Here is a 24477-nt window from a genome sequence, read left to right on the forward strand (position 1 = left end):
GGACCGTGAAATTGGGGTAAGAACTCTAATTTGACATTAAAATTAGAAAGATCATACCATAAGGAACATATATACTAAGTTTCAGGTTGATTGGACTTTAACTTCATCAAAAACTACCTCGACCAAAAACTTTAACCTGAAACAGGACGAACGAACGGACGAACGAACGGAGGCACAGACCAGAAAACATAATGCCCCTCTACTATCGTAGGTGGGGCATAAAAAGAAGACAGAAAAAAAGACACCCCTCCGAGACGAGCCTTACATGCACTGTTATAACCCAAGGTTAATTTTACGGCGGCTCATTTTATTTTGGCTTAGAAATAAACATAATTGACAAGTTTCCTTCCCCTGCATTCTCGATCCCACATGTAAATAGCACGGTGATTTCAAAAAGACATTGATACATCATTACAACACTTGCCGTCAGTATTTGAATATATTGATTAAGAAGGTATAGAAGATTAATGCACGCACACTATCTTATCCACCACTGGCCTAAATAGTTAGTCCGCAAACAACGAGGGTCATAAAAACCCAGCACTTTGAACACAGCCACCGGCATGGTGTGAATCTGAAAGCTTCCCACTATCCATTTCTACCCATAGAAAACTTTTGCCTTTCATTTATCAAAAATGAAATATGTTGATATTAATGGTATATAAGAATTATTGGGGAATTCAAACCATTCCTATTGTAAGTGATAAAACTAAATTTATATCAGGGTGATTGAAATGAGGAAAAAAAAGGGGGAATCAGGAGTTCAGGGCCCCCTGTTTGGGAAAAGAATTGGTTGATTATATATGGAATCACTGAGTCATGGCAGGAGCAGGCCCCTCTTAGGCAGTCGGTGGGCCCCACTTATGAAAATTCTGGATCCACCACTGTGGTCATGGTGGTCTTCAGTTGTATTATCCTTTAAAAAAAAAATTACACCTGTATAGTGTATATTCTTTAGTGTAAATCAAGGGAAAATACTGTGAACTATCTGTGCATTGGGGCTTATTAAAAGGTATTTTGGGGGGAAGAAAGAAGGGAGGGTGAGTCCATGGGAGGTAATCCCCACCCCTTTCAATTTGAGAATATATATGCTATTATCTTGTAAACGGTCCAGATCCCCATCCCTAAACCATATATATTCTTGAATGGGACGATAAAACAAATCAAATGAAATTAAAAGGAGGTCTTTGGGGGTTACCCCACTCTGTTCAATTTGAGAATGTGCTATTATCTTGTGAACGATCCAGATCCCCACCCCTAAACCATATATATTCTTGTCGGGGACAATAAAATTAATAATGAAATAAAATAAAAGTGAAGTCCCACCCCCTCTAGTTTGAAAACTTGTAAACGGTCAAGATCCCCACCCCTAAACCATATTTATATATTCTTGTATAGAACAATAAAACAAATCAAAGGAAATATAGGGAGAGTCCATGGGGTTCACCCCCACCCCCACATGTTTGAGAAACTTTTAAATGGTTGAGATCCCCTGTCATCCAGTGGTTAGGTGAAAAAATTTCAGGATCCCTGATCCCCACCGTCAAACCATATATATTCTTGTATGAGACAATAAAACAAATCAAATGAATATAGGATCATCCCCTTTGTCTTGGGTTGGGAACCCCCCTTTTTAAAATGGCTGGATCCGCCCCGGCATACCATCTAGCTAGCTATAAAGGCTTTAAAAATATGAAATCAAACAAGGAAATTAACAGTGTAGGCAACTGTTTTGAATTTAAAAAAAAGTCTTTTACATATATATAACAATGTTAAATTTTTTGTGCATTTATTTTTGCTTATCGTATTTTCAATAATAGACAAAATTGCATGATTGAATATTGTAATTTAAGAAAAATCAGCATACATGATATAAAATGGGAAGTGGAAACTGGGAATTTGACAAAGAGACAACAACCCAATCAAAGAGCAGACAACGGCCGAAGGTCACCTATGGGTCTTCAATGCAGTGAGAAAAATTCGGCACTGGTCTTCAGCTCATAAATATGTATCAGAAATGAAAACGAGATACAGCTTTCAGTTGTATTAATAAAAACCTCACAATAAGTTCTGAATATCAGAATATACAGTATTGCAAGATTCTCTCAAAATGTACACATAGAGCTGAAAAACTGTCAGTGACTGTAAAATTAATCATGCTTACATTAAAGTCCATGGAGTCCATCTTAATATGCATACTCTCGTACAAAGGAATATAAGTATGCAATAGACATCAAGTTTTCAAAAATAAGAGTATCTATGCCATTAATTTACGACAAGATCTTAATCAAGTAATAATTTCGGTTTGTTTAAATATTTCGGAGGTTAGTATGACCTCCTCTTTGGTGATGATGTTTTCGTTTTAAAGTTGGGAAAATTGTTTGTACATGTACCAACAAAAATAAAAACACAAATTCAATCTAGAATTATGTTTTTATCATTTTTTTATGTTTAGGTTGTCAGCAAGATGAAAAGGACAAGTATGCAGTTCAAAATTCAAAATGTGGATAAGTTGAGGTTCTAGGTCTTACCTTTGCAGATTTTCATATTTTGCATGAATGAATTCAAAGGTTATATGATGGACAGCAGAGAAAGAAAAAAACAACTTTTCAATTATCCTGCTCCTGGATAAATGTAAAACATCTTGTTTTTCGGTAAGTTTTATGCTCTGTTTTGATAGTGTTAGTGCATTCATCTTTCCAGTCTTTCCTCTAAATTGTAAGTTTTTGGTGAGTGTTCACCATGAATTTCAGTAAGTAACTTGTGGATTTACATGTATATACTCAAAATTTAGTACTAATATTAATGGGATTTTAGCATGACATCCTGCCAAATGCTTGTTAATCATGTTTATGTTCCAGAACAAACAAGTATTTGGACTGTACGCATACAGTCTGCCCAATTTTAAGAAGTTGGTCAAGTTTATTACAAACAAATGTACAGTACAGATCAACATAACTGAAATCTTTAATAGATTAATACAAAAAGTTTAATTGCAGTTAAAATAAAAACACAGGTTTGGTTGAGCTGGTACCAGACAGTACAAGTATACTTAAATGGTCTGACTGTACACATATGGTGGGACTGTAAGTTCTGGACCATAAAAGTAAGATCCGAATACTGATATGGTCTGGAACATTTATACATGTCTTAAAATTAATATCAAACACATTGGTGTTTTTGAACTTGGTAATAAGTTATGTGATAGAACTATAATGTTTTGGGATATCAAAATCAAAAATATCCCATTTTTACTTTTAATAAAGAAGAAGATTATTGATGTATGTTTAAATGTATATTAAAATGAGACAGCAAGCCAACAACACAAAAAAAAAGGATAAAACATGCATATTTTGTTTGTTTCAATGTTATAATTTCCAATATGTTCAAGGTATTATTTTCATTGAAATAAAACACAAATTGAAATCTGTCTGAACTTCAAAAGCTTAAAGAAATATTGTTTATGTTGTCTGCATTTTGTATAATATATTGCAAATTCTTGTGAATAATGGAATGTTATTATAGTTGTCTAAAGTTTTAATTTTTAACATTGATCTTTATACTGTAAAATTCATAAATTATTGCGTGCATTTATTATTGCGATTCTGTCATTTTAGACTTAAATGCGATTTTAAATTTTACGATTTTGAAAAATCCTGTTTAATCCATATAAAATATTTCATAATACGAGTTTAAATTATTGCGTTTACAACTCCGTTGCATTTTTCGCAATAAAAAAAAACTTGCATTAATTCCGAATTTACAGTATATATATATATTATGTATATAACTTGGGAAAATACCCAAATTTTATAAAGAAGAATAAATTAATTGATTGTTATGTTATATGGTATTAGAATAGGAAGATGTGGTATATTGCTAATTTGACAACCCTCCATCAGAGACCAAAGGATGTAGGCCGTTAGCAACTGATGACACTGGACAACCTTTAACAATCAGTAAAATCCATACCGCATAGCTATTTTTATTGAAAATCATATTATTGCTACATGTATGAAAACAATTTTGTATAATCCATTACTTTAGATTTTATTGGTTCTTTTTCAGAAGGATTGATATTCACCACCTAAAATAAATGGAGAAAACATAGAAACAAGACCAGAATAAATTCAAAGAAAAAAGTTGGATCAGTTATTATTTTCATCACTCAGTCAATGATTTGAAGTTCTTTTAAATTCAAAAAAATATTGAAACCACAATAATGTCAAAGTTCTGTGCTGAATGTCCAAAAAGTGGACTATACCATCAAACAATGCTGGATGATAAGAAACTATTAATGTTTTTTGTTGAGGGATATTGTGAAAAAAATAGATTTACTTAAATAGCTACTAGTATGTTAAGCCTAACAATAGAGTTTTTATTGATTTCAAATGGCAAATAATTGTGTTTCAAGAAAGTATTCTATAATTCATGAATAAACATATATTGATACTTACATTATCTGCTTTGTTGTTTAAAAGTTTAGTTTTGAACAGTTAAAGAACAATATGCTAAATTAACATTTCCCAAGAAAAAAAGATATTCAATTAAAAAGATTCATCTTATAATAATTTACTACCAAATAGAATACATTGTAACATACACATTACTGTTTATTTATATCTATATATTTACAATTAGAATCCCATAGGATTTTAATTTGTCCCATGGGATATTAAAAATCCCATGGGATAATAAAAATCCCATGGGATTTTTTTTGTCCCATGGGACAACAAATATCCCATGGGACTACAATAATCCCATGGGACAAAAAAAAATCCCATGGGATAATGGTAAATCCCATGGGATTTTGCCCTGTCCCATGGGATATTGAAAATCCCATGTTTTTATAATTCAAATTGCAAAATAAATATGAAAGTAACTGTAGAAAACCAATGAAATTATTGAATCCCATGTAATTCTGCACATTTTGGTTATATACATGATATTGTAGCTCTTGTTTGAGGCGGCGGCGGATTTGCAAATGAGTGTTTTGCAAATTAAAAGTGTCCAGTGTTGTAACCAAATTATTTATCGAGCCTGTTTTCGACTTCTACCCGACCGTACATGAACTTGAGTCGACCATTCACGACTCCTTGATGACACCAGCACGACTCAAACCCGACTACTAATAAAATACATATTAGATGATTCCGAAAAATTCACGATCTTTACTCGAATAGCTAGACCAAATCAACTAAACTCGATCTCAGGCTGATCTCGGCCAGACCAGATCGACTTGATCGAATAGGGGTCGTAGTGATAGTCGGGCATTGGTCAGGTATGTACAGTTTCAGCATTAAAACGTCTGATTTTTTTATATCACCTGCTGCAGCGGAAGGGGCATTAAGTGTTTCCCTTGTCAATCCGTAAGTACGTATACGTACGTCCCAACAATTAGTTTGGAACCGGTTCACTCGATAGACTCAAATTTTTATTAGTCTTAACTTCAAGGTTAATAGAGCAAATTTATTTGATAATTGATTTTTACTTTTTTTTTACTTTACACCGAGCTCATGAAGGTCATTATATCTGATTTTATTGCTGTGTCCACAATTGTTATTCTACGTATTTCACCTGTATCGGTGTGGACAATTCCATGTTTATATCACATGACATTTCGCGGGAAATTCTTCTATTGAGACCGTACGAAGAGATGTAAATTTGGATTAATGCATATATGTATTGTGAAATATATTGTTCTCTGTGTATATATTTTTGATGAATTGATGATCACATTTTCTACAACATAGTTAGATGTCAGGTTTGTACACATTTAGTCTCTACTCTTAGTCTAGAGAGGGGGTAGGAGGGGTCCTGATCCCGAAATCCCGGGCTTAAAAACACCAGATCTCGAAATCCCGGGCTTAAAAACACGAAATCCCGAGGTCCCGAAATTCGAAAAAAGAATTCCCGGATCCCGAAAGGGTCAATCCCGAAATCCCGAGCTTAAAAACACCCGATCCCGGAGTCCCGATAAAGGTCATATCCCCCTCAGTCTATATTCAAACCTGAAGCCAGTGGGTCAGTGAAGGGATACATGTGCTGCATAAATCACATATCAGGACATTTCAACCAACAAAAAACTATTGAATATTTTATCAGCTGACATATCTATTTTTATTTCATCTAATGTCAGTCATACTATCACATTAAACTGACAAAATCAGCGGTAACCGTGTATTCGTGAATTCTATCACCTGCTATGGACGATTCTCTATAACAATTAACATTGTATTTTAGGGGTTGTTTACATTTTGAGTCGTATGATAAATGTATGTTGGACGATTCAATATAACATTGTATTTTAGGGGTTGTTTACATTTTGAGTTGTATGATAAACGTATGTTTGTGTGTGTTTCTAAATGAAAACAGCTCAATTTTATGATACTTCATTGATGGTCATTGAAATTAAAATTTATTATACAGAAACGTGACACGCAGTTTATTTACTCTTTGAGTCTGTCTAAATGACCTACATGTACATTACATCCATGAAAATGGTATATCCCAATTTAGGGAGCTACCATTTGATTTTTATGGGGGGGGGGGGGGGGGGGGGCTAGGATGAAATTTGAAAAAAATAGGCAGGACAGGAGTTTTGAGTAAAAAAAAAGGCAGGATGAGACACTTTGCAAAAAAAAAAGGCAGGAGGACAATTTAGTTAAAAAAAAGTCAGGATAAACTAATAAAAAAAAGGCAGGACCGAATAGAGTGAAAAATAAAAAGGCAGGACAGAGATTACAACTAAAAAAAAATGCAGGACAACATTTTTCATCCTAGCCCCCCCATAAAAATCAAATGGTAGCTCCCTTACTCATGGCATTCACGTGGGAATTCCGCAGATACCATACTGCCATATCGAATTTACCAATAACAAAACAAATATGTACAAGTCATGTATAATCACAGAAGTTTGAAATTCTAGCAATGACGGTGTAAAGATATGACAAACTCACTATCAAAGTAGAATCAAGAAATAGGGAGGTACACCCGAAGGTACATCGATCCCAACCCCAGCCTTATTTTTATCTAGAAAAGGATGGGGTGGGGGTGGGGCTTAAGGCCGTTCTACGTTGACGAATTTCATTCATATTCACATTGATAAATTACATGCGAGTATACGTCAATGAGGACCCAACATGCCCAATGTCAGACAAAGAAAACAAAACGACATATAGGACATATAGAGGGCAAAAATCAGTCTTTCAACAATGGACAAAATAAAGACGTAAAGCTAACTGTTTTGAGAGTATTATAATTTGGACTTTGTTAGATATTTTTCAACAAATTTATAGTTGTTTTTTTGTTGTGAAAATATTGACCTAGAACTGTCTTTACATCTCTCTCAGACAATCGAAGTTTCAGTTGGTATAACATGTATAAATCTTTTCGGTCCCAATTTGCAGTTTTGTTCATTTGTTTTGGACATTTCCATATAATGCAGCATGTCAGGCCAAATATATCGGCGTTTGGATCTTTGTATATGGCCATAAACCTGACGTCAATTCGAGAAGCTAAAAATTGGACGTCGATTAGAAGGGCCAAAAAAATGATGTCAAATTACCCTGAACAAAAATGTATAGATGTACCGATTCAATTCAATAGTCTGTTCTCAAATGCCTGAGATACACTTCAATATTTATTATTCATTGAAAATACAATGAATATATGTGGAATCATCTTTTAGAAAAGTTGTTCTTATGGTAAAGACCCCCCCCCCCCCCCCCCAACACACACACACACCCTTTATTTTAAAGCATCAAAATATTCCTCATTTTTTAGGGGGGATACTTTTCATGTCGGGACAGTTTTCCTCATATTTGAAGGCTGTATGGTTGCCTGTAATGGCAATGTCATCTGAACCTCTGTTGATACATGTAGTTGTCTCATCAGGCTCATTGGCAATCATATTGGATATTAGGCCAAAAAAATATATGTCTGTCTACGGTTACCCGACCCACCCTATTTTGAGTGCCGACCCCTATTAGTTATTTTATCTGTCATAACGCGAAAAATAAACTGAACTCATGTCAAAAGTAAAGATAGTGTTGCTTATTTCAATAAGTCCCCTGACTTAAAACAGACATATATTTTTTGTTGGCCTTGCTTTTTGTAATTTTTATAAGTATCCACCTTAAAGAAAAGTTGTTTAGAATGAAATGAATCCCCTCCAGATCCTCCTTAATTAGTTAAAAAGGCTTTATTTACTTCTTACCTTCTTTAGAACTTTGTTTTTTGGGGGTGTGGTGGGGGAGAGGTTGAACCTGTTGTTAATTTGAGCTTGTCTCACAGAAAACCATGCAAAAGTGTCCAGGAGTGATTATCACAGAAAGTCATGAAATTTGGTACAGACAATGCTTAGGCCATGCCAATATCACTTGTAAAATTTTTTGCTTGAATTTTTTTGGATTGCGGAGTTTTGCAGCGCCATCTATTTTTCACCATTTTTTACGGGAAAATTGGCAAATTTTAGTCTTTTTTAATCATTTTCAATGAAAAAATAAGCAATTATAGGCAGGATTAATATCCTTTTTTACCAATTCATGTGAAAAAACATTATAAAAGGAAGAAAAAAACAACAATTAATATATATTTATTTCTATGGCAGTCCAATTTCTCTATTCATAGTACTGGTGTACAGTGAATTGGCTATTTCAGCCAAATAAGCACCTGACAAAAATGCTAAAATGGTGAAAAGGTGAAGCTGTAATTAAAAGTTAACTGTATCAAAATAAACCTCTCTGATAAGTTAAAGAAATAAAAAAAATCCACCCACGGCAAATAATTAGAAATATCGGTAGTTTGTTTCTTAGTACAGCTAGTCCTCTATATATTTCAATCTGTATTTGTATACTATTTTCAGTGTATAAACTCATTCTTTTTCTAAATAAAGCAATAACTACTGGTTTAGATTTTACAAATAAAGTGTTTTATTAATACAAATGTTGTTTTCTGTAATTTAAAGCAATATTATACTGCAAACATAAAATCAAAGTGCTAAAAGCACTCATGGAAAGCTTTATAAAAAAAATAAAAATGACAAATTATTGATACAACATTAAAATCTACCAGGTGAATGCTAGTTTTCTACCACATTTCAATACAATTGATTAATTCAAATCAGAAAAATCCTGTGAACAAATAATCAAAGTACACAAAGAACTTTAAGAATGTATTTTTATATATTTGTATTGTTTCAGCTTTAACACTAATTTATCTGCATGATCTGATTGTTTGCACTCGAACCATTTTTGGATGAGAATCTGAAATGTTTATAAGCTTAATATAAAATACCATCTTTTATATAGGTATAATTCCATTAAATTATTTGTGAATTATTTGAAATAAAGGTAGATAACTCCTATTTGCAATGTGACTAAAGAAAATACACTATATTTTTATATAAGTAAATTCCAAATCATAATTTCAGTAAACATTATCAAATGATCAACCTTGCTAATGAAAATAAGACTTCTGAAAATTTACAAAAAAAGAAATCAGAAACTACTACAATATAAAACATCAGTCAGGATATTAATAACATAAATGAGTAAAACATTTAAGAATTGAATGCTTCTTTTTGTAAATTTATTGGGGTGTAAAAGCGTTGACCAAAGTACATTTTGTATGAGGCGCGGAAGCGCTTCATACTAAAAATGTGCGCACGGTCAACGCTTTTACAACCCTATAAAGTTACAAAAAGAAGCATTCAATACTTATAATTACATTTTTGAGCTATGATCATGAAAACACGAATTTTATAAATTTTATATTTTATTCACCTGTGCACTTTATTGTGGGACCATGTGTTATCAAGTACAGATGGACAACTTTAAATACAACACAGTTGTATCTACACAGTAATGCAAAATAAAACAAAACTTTCAATTCAAGTCATTATTCCAATGTGAAAAAGAAAATTATGAGAAATGATGTTATCTTCTTTGACACCAACTAGTCAAACTCAGATAATCTTTTACATTAAAAATTGCAAAAAAAAAGAGAATAAAAAATATATAATATAAGACTTATAGTACTTGCAGTATAAGTAAGAGGAATATTAGTTCAGGAACAAAATAGGCTAAACTCATCAATTCTTTATTGTGCTCCTTTTCCAGATATTAAATTAAAAAAAAAGTCTGACTCATACATTAACTTTATATTTGCATTTTTAGTACATGTATGATTTGGGTCTAAAAAGCAAAAGAAAATAAATTCAGAATCTGCTCAAACAATGTCAAAAATGATTTTTATATGGGATACCTTTTAAAAAAAATTAAAAAAACAAAAGAGTTAGAAAACTTTACACAAATTCCTAAACCTGTCCTAAGTCATGTAAGAACATCATTAAAGTAATAAACCTATGAAATATCTACAGTTCTGTATATATACTGAGACACTATGATTATGATTGTATGTTAATAGCTAAGAAAACATTGTCAACCATATTGTTCATATTTTCATTGTAGTCATCTGTTTCTAAAGCTGTCACAATTTCATTAAGTTTCTCGTCATCTTCCATTGTAACTTCTTCAAGCACACAGTCATTTCGAGAAACTGATTGTTTTTTAGATGGAGGAGGTGTAGTGTCATGATCAGATAACTTTGATTTTCTAGACAAATAGGATGCAATGAATCCTTTAATTTGTGTGCTGCTCAACCATTCTTCTTTTTTGAAAAGTTTTTCCCCATTTTCATTGCAAGCTTTCTTTATTTCTTCAGATAAAGAACCACAATCTGGACGTTTTCCAGTTTTGTCACAAGCTTCACAAATTTGAATTAAGTAATCTTTTACTTGAAGTGAGAATCGGGTTGATTTTCTCTTGTTTTTTATAGCCCATCCCATTCTGTCCTCTGAATTACTGTTAATATTAAGTTCAGTATCTGATGTAAGTGTTGACACTAATAAATTATTAGATTCCCTGAGTGTTTCACATTTTGAGGCATACATATTTACAGCTTCGTCCATACTTGTACACGAATTTGTGACATATGAATGATTTCCAATTGCTAAATGTCTTTCAAGATTGAAACACTTGGCAAATATCTTCTGACATGAAGGATCTGGACATGAAAAGAATGAATCAGTTTCAGAAATGTGGTCATTTCCAACTGTTTCAGAAACTTCGTTGGCAACACATTCATTAGTGGTGTTTTCATCGACATGGTGCTGGTGAAGTGAAACAGTTCCTACTTCATGTGCTCCAGGAAAAGGATCATTTATCTGAAAAACATGAAACATTTGTAGCTGCATTTTTAGGAAAACAGATTCATGCAACTGCATATGAACAAAAAAAAACCTGCAACTCTGTGGAGCCTGAAGAGCTTATCTAATGACTTCAGATAAGTGTGGCCTTCTTTTTTATCCAAAAAATTACCAGTAGTTTCAGAAGTGAATAATTTTGTTGATGGACCATTTGTTTTATCTTTTGAATGGTTTATCACTTATAACTTTTGGGGCCCTTTATATAGCTTGCTGTTCAGTGTGAGCCAAGGCTCAGTGTCGAAGGGTGTAACTTGACCTACAATGTATAATGATTTACTTTTATAAATTGTTACTTGGATTGAGAGTTGTCTCATTAGCACTCAAACCACATCTTTCTATATCTAAGACATCAACCTGGTCTTTTGAACGAGATGAGCCATAAGAGGATAAGAATATTATTTTTTAATTAACTATACTTATTTGTGTTGTTAGAAACAGTTGTCTGTTTTATATATAGCCTATATACATGATATATACAAGAAATCTATTAAAAGTAAACATTCATCAACTTCTTAAATTTGCAGCTTGCTTAATTCTGAAGGATAGAATTTTTTATAGCTGCCTGTGGTATGGGTTTTGCTCATTGATGAAGGCTTTACAGTGACATATATATAGTTTTTAACTTCTATGTAATCTAATATATATCAGTAATTAACAGGACTCTAAATTACCTTCAGGTTGTAAACTCTTTCTACTTCAAGGTTTTTATCTGTAAGTGTTCCATTACCTATCTTCTTTCCACTACCAACATTGTATGCTTTCTTCACAATAATTCCATCATCCAAAAAGGTGAAATTGTTGAAAGTACTGATTCCTGGAATCTTAGTTCTTATCTTAGGTTCTACTTCTTGATTTACAGAAACTATACAGGCTTGTGTCCCTTTTACACCTCCGTGACTTTCCAATGCTGTTTTCATATCATTAGTATTTAAAATGTCATGTCCTTCATTGGCATACTTAAATATATGCAGTCTACAACTGCCGGTCTTACTGTCACACAAATCTTTTCCGGCCTGAGCCTCACTGAAGTTGTACTGCTTGATTTTGATAGGAAAGTCTTTGTTACATTGTTGTATGAATGAAATAAGATTTGTGCAATGGTAGCAAGCAGCATTGTCACTTTTCAGGAATAATTCTTCTAATAAGGGTTTGTCACTTTTGAATTCATGAAGAAGGTGAACAAGTATATTAGCAATAGAGAACCAACCCTGTGATCCATCCTCTAAAATATGCACATAACAAAAAAGATCAAGTTTTTCTCTGTCTATTGGTGAACGAAGAACAAGGCATGAAAAATGCCAACTGATGCCTTTTTTACCAAAAAAATCTGACTGTGTTTCTCTATAGATGAATGGCAAAAATTTCATACCCCAGTCCATTATAAGCAGTCCTTGATTGTCCTTAAGATCACTTAAAACATCATTCCTGGCTCCATCTTGGTGAACTGTTCTCAATAGATGTCTTTTCCATTCCAATACATATCGAGCTCCATTTTCAAGTTCATAACTTATTTCATCAGATAATGTTTGTGGAATCTCTAAATTACTGAATGCCGTTTCAACAATGTCCACACAAGAGTCTACAAGTTGACATTTTTTGCAGGAAGTGGTGTGTGAATGATTACATTGTGCAGCAAAGTTCAGATCGGCAGAGTCACTTAGAGCGAAAGGTGTACAATGATCTGCACATTGATCATCCATTCTCAGATGTAGTTTATACTCAAACTTGAGGAACTGGTTGACAAGTTGAAGTTAGTTTATTGACATCTTCATTTCGCAATCCATATGCCTCTAATTTTGTGACAACCTTGGTCAAGTTATCAATGGCACCCATACCAGCAGCAGAGGTATTGTCCAGTCCCTGAAGTGCCTTTTGCTTAGATGCATTGCAAACTTTTAGGATTCTATATAATGAAGCTTTGCTGGAAGAAGAAAATCCAGTTTCAAGGCAGTATGTCTGATAACTGTTAATAATCCTAGCATGTATTAAATTTCTCACCACTTTTGGGACGGTTAACTTATCATTTGTTGACAGCTTCAGGACAGTCTGGCCGAATCCAACAATACTGGAAAATAATGGATTAAGTATATAATCAATGAAATGAGAAATCTTTGGTCTTGTTAATTTCATTCTATATATCTTTGGTGGATTGATGATGTTACCAGGGCCTGTTATCATAGCATGCTTTCTTGCAGCATCAATACGTGAAACTGTGACTCCTGGTATCATATTCCGAAGTTCTGATTTTGTGAAACTATTCACTATCAGAGATAAAATCTGTGTTTGTGTCCTGCTATTGGCAGCGTTGTTGTAAGCTTCAATGATACATTTATTTGTGGAATCAATTTCAACCTTATTTGTTTCGATGGAATTCAACAATATAGTTTCTTGTCCAGGAGCTATTATATTCAAAATAAGGAAGATTGCCTCTTGTGCTTTCTTTTGATAATACGACTTAGAGCTTTTACTAATGGTGGACCATGACAGACACAGCTGATGTTTTAGTGGTTCATAATCTTTTGACAGAATTTTCATAGCTGAGTTAAGCCTATCTTTAGGTGTCAATTGTGTATCCATCCAGTCTTGGCTGCTTGCTTGTGTGTAGTCTGATTGCTGAGATGGCTGAGAAAACTGGGACGAAAACTCATTTAAACCACCACCTGAAAGTAGGTTTAAAAGTGTAAATACATATTTGGTAAAGTCAATTAATTGACCGTGTATGTGTTTGTCAATTGCAAAGAATTGATGTAAATTAGCTCTGAGCTCTTCTAATCTTATAAAACCATGAAAATAGGTCAAGGTCAGATAAGCCATGTCAGGCAGCCATGTACAGCTTACAATCCTTCCATACAACAAATACAGTAATTCAGGGCAGATAGATCTTGACCAGATAAACAATTTAACCCCTTGTCAGATTTGCTCTAAATGCTTTGGTTTTTGAGTTATAAGCCAAAAACTGCATTTTACCCCTATGTTCTATTTTTAGCCGTAGTGGCCATCTTGGTTGGTTTGCCCGGTCACAAAACACAATTTTTAAACTAGATAGCCTAATAATGATTCTGGCTAGGTTTGGTAAAATTTGGCCCAGTAGTTTCAGAGGAGAAGTTTTTGTAAAAGTTAACTAAGATTTATGAAAAATGGTTAAAAATTGACTATAAAGGGCAATAACTCCTAAAGGGGTCAACTGACCATTTTGGTCCTGTTGACTTATTTGTAAATCTTACTTTGCTGAACATTTTTGCTCTTTACAGTTTATCTCTATCCATAATAATATTCAAGATAATATCCAAAAACAGCAAAATTTCCTTAAAATTACCAATTCAGGGGCAGCAACCCAACATCTTAAAATTACAGGGCAGATAGATCTTGACCAGATAAACAATTTTACCAATTGTCAGATTTGCTCTAAATGCTTTGGTTTTTGAGTAATAACCAAACACTGCATTTAACCTCCATGTTCTATTTTTAGCCATGGCGGCCATCTTGGTTGGTTGGCCGGGTCAAAAAACACAATTTTTAAACTAGATACATCAATGATGATTGTGGCCAAGTTTGGATTAATTTGGCCCGGTAGTTTCAGAGGAGAAGATTTTTGTAAAAGATCATGGAGATTTACGAAAAAAGGTTAAAAATAGACTATAAAGGGCAATAACTCCTAAAGGGGTCAACTGACCATTTTGGTTATGTTGACCTATTTGTAAATCTTACTTTGCTGAACATTATTGCTGTTTACAGTTTATCTCCATCTATAATAATATTCAAGATAATAACCAAAAACAGTAAAATTTCCTTTAAATTAACAATTTAGGGGCAGCAACCCAACAATGGGTTGTCTGATTCATCTAAAAATTTCAGGGCAGATAGATCTTGACCTGATAATCAATTTTACCCCCATGGTTTTTGAGTTATAAGCCAAAAACTGCATTTTACCCCTATGTTCTATTTTTAGCCATGGCGGCCATCTTGGTTGGTTAGCCAGGTCAAAAAGATACATCAATGATGATTGTGGCCAAGTTTGGTTTAATTTGGCCCAGTTACGACGACGGACGCCGGATGCCGGACGCCAAGTGATGAGAAAAGCTCACTTAGCCTTTTAGGCCAGGTGAGCTAAAAAGACATATGGTTGTATCATTTTCTGGCTTTGATGAATACCTATAAACGTCATTGCACTTTTTCTGCTCTTTGGTCCGGTTGTCTCTTAGATGCATTCATTCTCAAAATATTCATCGAAATATAAACCGAAAGGGGATATAACATGTTTTTTTTTAAAGTGATGTTGTGTAAAGAGCTCATAAATAAAGATACTATCAATGTAAACTTATGATTAGAAAACTTATTTGTGATATTTTCCAAATCAAATAACTTGTGTGATATTGCATTTTCTCTAATTCTTTGTTAATTTATCCCTTTTGCACCCATTGTATAAAAAAAATTTAATCAACATATGGTACGTTTCATTTCAGTACTTCATTGGTTAAAATTCGATTGTGACGTCGTATTTTCTTGCTTTCCTCTGATTTTCCTATTGTGACGGCATGAAAAAAGGCGACCATGCCTGACGATGTCACATAAAAGAACACATCTTTTTGCAGATCATTCGAAAAGAAGAAATAAGTTTGCCTGCATAATGTTAGAAAATCATTAGAGAAACAGATTCCACCACCAAATCTTGTGTAATACGATATTTATCCACTCTCGACAGTGAAATTATCAAATGAATAAATATCGTATTACACTGGATGAAGTGGTAGAATTTATGTTTCTCAGTCAGACAGAAGGAAAATGTGAAATGGTATAACCTTATGTCACTGAAATTGCCCATGAAAATATTGATGAAAAAATCATCAATAAAATTTAAAACTGAAGGAAATTTCATGGGGGCTATTCGAGAAAAAAATGTAAGGGGGGGTTGGAAGGCACATTGTTTAAATAATACATGGGTGATGGGTATCAGAGCAACTTTTCACACTATAATGCACTATAATTCTCAATTACAAGTGGCGGGTGCTGACAAAAACTGCCTTCCAAACCGACCCCCCCCCCCACATTTTTTACGGGAATAGCCCAGACTACATCTAATCAGCAGGCTGTGGATCGATACTTCAGGCAATGTGCAAGGACAAATATATAAGTACCTTGAGAAGAAATACATGCATCATTTCCTAATTCCATATCTTGACATTCATTGTCTTCTTCTGCTAAAAAAATTAACTCAGATGAAATTATTTCTTTACATACAATTACTGCAATGAATACTGTTTTTCAAGGTACATATTAAGATCATGCATTTGTCATTTCAAATATTGTATTATTTTTCATTGAAAGTTGTTAAAATAATTGGAGAATTGTCCCAAAGGAAACAAATGATTCCATTCTTGCATACAACATTATAAAGGGACATAACTCGAGAACTGTAAAAAGTGATGCTACGAAAATTTGTACTAGATCTGAGTTTTGTGGTAATAAGTAATGTTTATAGGTTTCATTTTGTTTGGTTGGAGCAAACTTAAGAAATAGAACTGAAACTATTTTCTTTTCAATTTTTCCATCAATAAAGGGGCATAACCTTCTATACAGTTTCTAAAGCGCATACAAATAAATTGTACATATATTGTATATGTTTTAGATAAAAAATTGTACATATATTGTATATGTATGTTGAAACCACACACATTAACAAATATATATATATGTATACAATATATGTATGTGGTTGGTAATATAAAATCTATTTGTATGAGCTTAAGAAACAGAACTAAAAATGAGGCTCCGCCAATGTACTTATATTGTGTTTATCCTGAAAATACTCCCAACGCTTGAAACCTGTTATCAAAAATAAATCGTTGTCTCCTATTTCTCAAAGAAATCAACGGAGTTGTAATAAAGACAGTGAAGAGATCCCGAAATGGAAAACAAAAAATTATTTGTATACCTGTTATTTGTATAACAGTTTGCCTATTGCAGGATAAATACTAATATATATATTTGGTGTCACAATATCTCAGTAGCATAAATTTGAATCCCGACGAGGGAAAAACAAAAAAATCGCAAAAGCAAATATACATATCTAACATTGTTGGGTTGATGTTTAGATGAACATAAAAAGTAACTTACCAGTTAGGCAACCTGTTCTTATATCTTTTAAATCAACTGAACTTTCTTGGACTTGGTAAAAGATTTCTATAAAAGAAAATATTGATACATTAAGTTTTATAACTTTTTAAATATAGAATGAAAAATGAGTTGAGATGCATGGCGGCAAATATGGGCCTTTTCTGGCACATAACAATGATTAATTATACAAAGTGGTGTGTTAATGTTGAAAAGGATTACAATGAAAAAGCAATAATGCGTTTATTTCCCTGCATATGATTGATTTATTTATTGTTGGGTGTTTAACGTCCAGTGACAACTATTTTATGCATGTTCAGGACGAGAACAAGTAAACAATAGATACAATAGCTAGGTAGGTCTAGGTATATCATTAGAGGCCCACGGGTATGATGGTGGGGGAAATTTGGACTGACACTGGAAAATGAGGGTAAACTGAATAAAAACAGAAAGTTTGCCTTGCAACAGACCACCCCTTAAAGAATTGTTGCAAGGGTTATTAACTTGCAAAGAGCATCCATCAGATTTAACATCCCCATTCTGTTCAGACGCCCTGCAAATGATACACATGTACGTGTACATTCTGTTGTTGGTGTGTACATGTAGTTTGAACTGACAAATCTTGTTTTTGTTTAATGTTTTCCTTTAACTACAATTCAATTTTTATACTAGGTCCAGCCAGTTAGATATATGAGTATTCAAAAAAGACTGCAATGTGACAGCAACCAAACAATTTTTTAAAATGACTTCTAGTGGTTGACATAGTCTTCAACTAAGAAAAAGCCTGGAATATTCATCTTGATCTATTTATCTTGCAAATTCAGTCAAACATTAAATTAATTATTGTTTTTATTATAAGCAGAGTATAGAAATAAAAAGTAATCTTTATCCTACTTCAATGTTGAGCAAAAGGTAATGCTAATGTCCATGCCAAAGATCATTTCAGGAACTCTTAAAAAAAGTAATAGTTTTTGTATTGATTTAGATTCTACATTCTCAAAGTGTTGATTTTTTATTTCTGTTTTATGCTATAGAAATGACATATAAAAAGTGCCATTTCATTTACAAAGACCTTAGTAAATAAATAATCTGAAAGTTCAAACATACCTATTTCTTTCTCAAAATTTATGTCTACACTACATAAATCTTTTCTCAGCTCTGTGACACACTTCTTGCATAATCCTGAAACAAAAAAGAGTGAATAAATGAATTTACTTTCAATTTATTTCTAGGTCCTGCCAATCATAGCCCCCACCTATTTTTTATTTATCTTTTTACTTGTCTATTATCAAGATCTATACAGCAAAAAAAGAGCTTTTAGCTTACTCTCATTTTTTTCATGATATTAGCCATTCTACTGACATTTATATGTACATGTATATAAAAAAAATATATTCAACCAAAATATTTAAAAATTTCTGTCTGTCCAAATGATTTTTTGGCAGTCAGACAGAGTTTGTGATACACTGAAAGGGGGAGTCAAGCCAACACTAAGAATGATACATGACGTCCTTGAAAAAATCAATGCATTTAAAAATATTTATTAACATATTTATTACACAACATATTTATTACAAAATGCATTGTTATGCGTTTACTTTTCTACATTGGCTAGAGGTATAGGGGGAGGGTTGAGATCTCATAAACATGTTTAACCCTGCCACAATTTTTGCGCCTGTCCCAAGTCAGGAGCCTTTGTTAGTCTTGTATGATTTTTAATTTTAGTTTCTTGTGTATAATTCGGAGTTTAGTATGACGTCCATTATCACTGTACTAGTATACATATTTTATAGGGGCCAGCAGAAGGACACCTACGGGTGTGCGGGAATTCTCGCTACATTGAAGACCCATTGGTGGCCTTCGGCTGTTGTTGCTTTGACACATTCCCCATTTCCTTTCTCAATTTTAAATGACTACATTTTCTTTTCAATACTTTTAAAGTTTAGAAATGACAACTACATACATGTATCATGCATGTGTATAATTAGTCCAAATAATTATGATGTCTCGGAAGTTTTTTTTATTTTTTGGCAATGAGATAGTCATGGGATTAGTCTTATTTGTAATTTTTAAACACTCTGTAGGCTAATCCCTACTACAGAATGAGTTTAATGTTCACAAATATTATAATAAATAATGATTCATATTTCATGCTTACCTGATCCTACTGGGATGGTCTGTCGTGTTTTCAGCCAGTACTGTTTGGAGAGTGATAAAGTTGTACCACGATCAGGTTTTGCCTTGCTTTTCTCATTGTGGTTGGGATAGCAACAGCTATGTTTGTTCCTCCTCCAGTGTATGCCTAATGCATCACGATGTGCTTGACAAATGTTTAGTTTTAAGGTTGTGTGGTCTATTGAAAAAATCCCACTTCTGTATAAAATCAGTAGTGCCTCAGGAATATCATAAAATTGCAAGCATTTGTCCGGAATTTTTTCAGAGCATTGATAGCTTGAAAGATGGTTTGAGGTATCTCTTGAACAATTATACAAACGGATAAATGTAGTGTTGGCTGAACAATCAGAATTACCCAAAACAGCAAAACTGCAAGTGTCTAGTGCAGATGCCATAATCCATAACAAATACCTTTTACCTTTTATCCTTTCTGTGAAGGAGATTTCCATTAGGGGAAATAACTCTTATTGAACAATATGTAAATTGTATCAAATATTATTTTATTTATGAAATTTGCATTTGAAAACATTTTTTGAGAAATATAATATTTTATTTATGCAAGATTAAACATTTTCATTGCAGTTATCAATAATTTCTGCCTAATTTTACTTGTAATCGATATTTAAAAAAAGGGGGGAAGTGCCTTAATAGCCATATTTTAATTGAAAAATTCCGTTGTTTCTACTGATTTGCCATGGGTGGATTTTTTATATTTTGTTAAACTAAGAACAATGTTTAAAATAAAGATAATTTCATGAATTTCTAGCTTCACCTTTTCTGGAACCAGTGACCCAAACTTTATTGAAAAACAGCATATGCAGAAGTAGGTTTCATATATAGCATTTTATAAAACAGTCAAAAGAGCAAAACATCTCATAAAAGTATAAAACATGATCTATTATAGTTGTTATTATAATATTATCAAGTTTTAACCCAACACAATGTGCATAACATTTTGTAGATGCTCTTCAACTGAATTGTTTTTATGGTAGAAAATCAAGCCATTTCAGTCAAATATGCAAAATAGGCTGTTACTAAATATAGACACAAATTCACGGAATCTAAAATGGTTTTTATTATTTCTAATGTACTTAACATCTTAAAAATCTAAATTGACCAGACAAGTTTTGACCATCCACCTGGGCGATTTTTTGAATTTTGCATGGTTTTCTGTGAGACGAGCTCATAAGTTGTAAATCAGGCCTTTACTTTTTCTCAATTTAATTGTTGCGTATTTTACATGTCTGGACTGTATTCTTTCTCTTTTTTGAAGGCTGTATAGATGCCTATATTTACTTTGTTATTTGAACCTCTGTGGATAGTCGTTTCATTGGCAATCATACCACATATATATATATATATAATACTTTGTTCTATATGGATTGCAGACCTGAAGAAGATGTGTATGCTGCAAACTTCAAATAGCCTACTACAACTTTTTTTACCATGGAACAATTGATCAGAATTGAACTATACATGTATACATTAATAATTGATTTCATCCCAGTCCTCATGTACTTGACCACTATAGCTATTAATCAACAGAACAAATGCAAATACTTATAGTTTTGATGCCATGAAAGTTGTTTTTTTTTTATAAATCTCTAATCTTTATATCAATATACATGATATATTAACTGTATCCCAATATGAACATGTTGGACTCTTCTACAGCAGAATATATATACAGTATAACGTTTTCTCATTTGTATAGGCCTGTTTACAGGATGTAAAATGGAATACTGTTGTTTGTCTGTCTGTCCGTCCGTTGTCAATTATGCCAGACATTAACTTTAAAAGGCTTTGATAAAATTGCATAAAACTTTGATGAATTGTTTATATCTATCGACGTGAGCTCCCTTTCTTTTTTTTTACTAATTTTAGAATTTATGTTTCCAAGTCCTAAATAAGGGGGGATATTCCAGTTTTCAAACTTTTAACTCAAAAATGCTTTCAGCAGTTCTCATGAAACATTGGTGAATTGTTGATATCTAGTAATGTAAGCTGATGCCTTTAGATAGAATCTTACAAATTTTACATTTCCAAGTTGTGGTTGTTTAATATATTAAAAAGGGGGAATTTTCAAGTTTCTGATAATGTTATCAACAATTCTTATTAAACTTTGGTGCATTGTTTATATCTATTGATGTAAACTCCCTGTTTGATTTTCATAAATTTCTAATATGACATTGTCAGAGATGTAACTTTATTCTTAGTACATGTGACAAGCTTATCAAGCACTCATGGCCCAGCTGGTTATTGAAAGTAGAATGCCTATGGATGACTTTTAATTTCTGGCATCCATTTTATTTGAATTTTAAGGAATAGTTGTTATTTATGTAAACAAATCCCACATTGATGTATAACATGTACAGTAATCAGACATCAACCCAAGCCAACCTGGATGTAATTGAAAGACATCTAGAGGTCAATACACAGTTTTAAACAAAAGACAAAATAATGAAAAATATCGCAAAGTTTTCAGAAGAATTATTATGAAATGTATTAGCAATGTTTAGAATATATCGTTTAAAATTTAGGTTCCACCTATCATTTTAAAACTGGTATTTCGTTGCGGCTAGTCTATCAGAGGGATATTTCATCGATATGGAATCTTATTTAAATTTATCATGAAGTCAGATTTGAACATGGACTTGGGAAATGAAGGTGGAGTAAAGCCCGAATGTCACTTTTAGTCTTATATATGTTTGTCAATTTTACTCTTATATACATGTATGTTTACATATATTATTGATTCAGTGGTGATGGTAAATAGAAACTCGCAAGTCTAAGACAAAATTTCATAGTTTTGAATGTTTCTTCATCAGTTAACTAAAATTAGGTGGAGATATGTTCTTATTTCCAACAGAGGGGCACTCAACCTATATCAATTTGTGCATGAAGTGATTGATAGTTGATAGATACTGAATGCTTTTACCACAAATTTGTGAAAGTTTTAACCGGTATTTATACTTTAAACATGTTAAATACAATAATAAAATTTATGTCTTTCACTTCAGGACTTCTGATCCAACCATGTATACGTAGTATGGCATGTTATTGAGATATGGTTTTTGTCGATGGATGGATATGAAGGACCTGTATATACATAGTACAAAGTATATCACTGGATTGAGCTCTTTGTCCAAGTGTATTATGAAAGTGCTTTGCTTTGAGCTCAGTTCATTGTTATGTAAATCATTCATTGGGAAATAAAGATTTGACAGACAACTCTCATGTACAAGGAATTATCAAAGTTTTATCCATTTTATGTACAATGTAAGTATAAATAGGGAGATAATAACATTTTATTTAGATTTGAATCAAACATTTTTGTCTGTTAGCCAAATTTATTTAAAAAACACAAATTTACCAAACAACGCTACTCTAGCTACTAGCTACTAGCAATATGATGCCTGATTGTTATGTTACACTTTATTTTATACATCTATACTGCCTACATGACACCTTAGTCCTGAGTGTAAATGGTCATCCAGTATGTTAAAAAAATTTATAAGGCCTATTTGCCCTAATTGAATTCTAAAACTATATTTCATTGTACATGTTCATGATGTTCAACATTTATCATTCATTTGTTTATTTCTCAATTTTTGTGAATTAACAGCAATTATCAATTACTAAAATACACTTTCATACCACAACAAAACTGTCTTACTGTATTGGTATTACCTATATTTGTATCCATATCACAAAATGAATTGAAAAGAGAATATTTTTGCAATACTTTTTTCATATTGAATACTATAACTTTTTAGATCTTTAGACATTATGAGATGACTTCTGTAGCAGTTATATTTTTTATGAGTCTTTGAATATAAAAAAGTAGATGTGGTATGATTGCCAATGAGACAACTATCCACAACAGACCAAAATGACACAGACATTAACAACTGCATGCTCACAAAGGTTCTTTTAATGATATCATTTTCATACTGGCCATTTTTTTTTTGATTTGACCTGCTTTAGAGGAAATACTTTCATATAATTGATATAAAATAAAACAGAAGTTTACTCTCTAGCTCATCTAGCCCCAAGCATCATGTCAGGCATTGTCATTACTAATGTCTTCTAAACTGAGTATATTTAATTCCTAAAACAAGAAAATATCTTCTAATCTGAGAAACAATTTCGACATTAAAACGAAATCTTTTACTTATGATCATGATGATCCTCCTCAAAGTTATATAAATAGAACCATACAAATAGTAAGCAAATACATGTTCTCGGATACCATCTCCCATATAAAAAAAATCACATCATGAAAAAATGAACCCGTTATGGTTCCTCTCCTAGCTTCAAAATGTATCCAAAATCAAAGATGTGGAACATATTCTATCATAATCATTTGACAATTAATGCAATTAGGGTCTCTTCCATGCCTGTTTTGAACATAAAAAAACTAAATATTAAATAAACAACACTACTAATGCTCAGGTTGGTTGTCATATTGTGCAACACAGTTAATAATATGGGAAAAACATAGAACTTCTTATGTCATACAAAACACTGTCAAACATCCAAACATACTATCCACACTGATCTGTGTCCACACTTGTAATATTTATCATATATTATATGTTATAATCTGTACATAATTTACACATGTCACTATGATAAATAGTTAACTTACTTTCTTACTTACTTATAATCCTGGTACCTTAGATAATCATTATCGTTCTTGGGTAAAGACTCTTTATGGCGTTATATGCATTATCTGTGTCCCATATGGACACATTCTACTTTTATTTTGTTAGATTCAGTATGTCTGAGAATGTCTAAGAATGTCTGACAAAAATTATACAATACAAAAATCTACATAGAAATAAAGCAGTTGGGTTATTTGGCAATGTTGTTAGAGTTCAAATATACAGATTAATAGATGTGACGGAGCTTGAAGAGAA

At 32.5% G+C, this 24477-nt stretch overlaps 1 protein-coding gene and 1 long non-coding RNA gene across 4 annotated transcripts; one reads left to right on the top strand and one right to left on the bottom strand.

Annotated features, from left to right (window-relative positions):
• Positions 1-298: 298 nt before the first annotated feature.
• Positions 299-4458, top strand: LOC143069158 (uncharacterized). The gene is made up of 3 exons (XR_012976332.1): positions 299-454; positions 2456-2654; positions 4069-4458. It is a non-coding gene; the product is annotated as an uncharacterized LOC143069158 (long non-coding RNA).
• Positions 4459-9467: 5009 nt separating this feature from the next.
• On the bottom strand, positions 9468-20158 carry LOC143069161 (uncharacterized). Of its 3 annotated transcripts, none has more exons than XM_076243646.1 (6): positions 19539-20158; positions 18488-18562; positions 17384-17449; positions 16405-16464; positions 13268-13929; positions 9470-11227 (listed from the first exon to the last, which is right to left on the bottom strand). In XM_076243646.1, the coding sequence occupies exons 1-6, from the start codon at positions 20002-20004 to the stop codon at positions 10409-10411; spliced, it is 2148 nt and encodes a 715-aa protein (XP_076099761.1). In that variant the 5' UTR covers positions 20005-20158; the 3' UTR covers positions 9470-10408. The 3 variants fall into 3 exon arrangements, with proteins under 3 accessions (XP_076099762.1, XP_076099761.1, XP_076099760.1); XM_076243645.1 differs by having other exon boundaries at positions 16405-16467; XM_076243647.1 differs by lacking the exons at positions 13268-13929; positions 16405-16464; positions 17384-17449; positions 18488-18562; positions 19539-20158 and adding an exon at positions 11941-13014 and having other exon boundaries at positions 9468-11227.
• Between the last annotated feature and the right edge of the window lie 4319 nt (positions 20159-24477).

The sequence above is a fragment of the Mytilus galloprovincialis genome, chromosome 3 (genome assembly GCF_965363235.1).
Source record: "Mytilus galloprovincialis chromosome 3, xbMytGall1.hap1.1, whole genome shotgun sequence".
Lineage (NCBI taxonomy): Eukaryota > Metazoa > Mollusca > Bivalvia > Mytilida > Mytilidae > Mytilus > Mytilus galloprovincialis.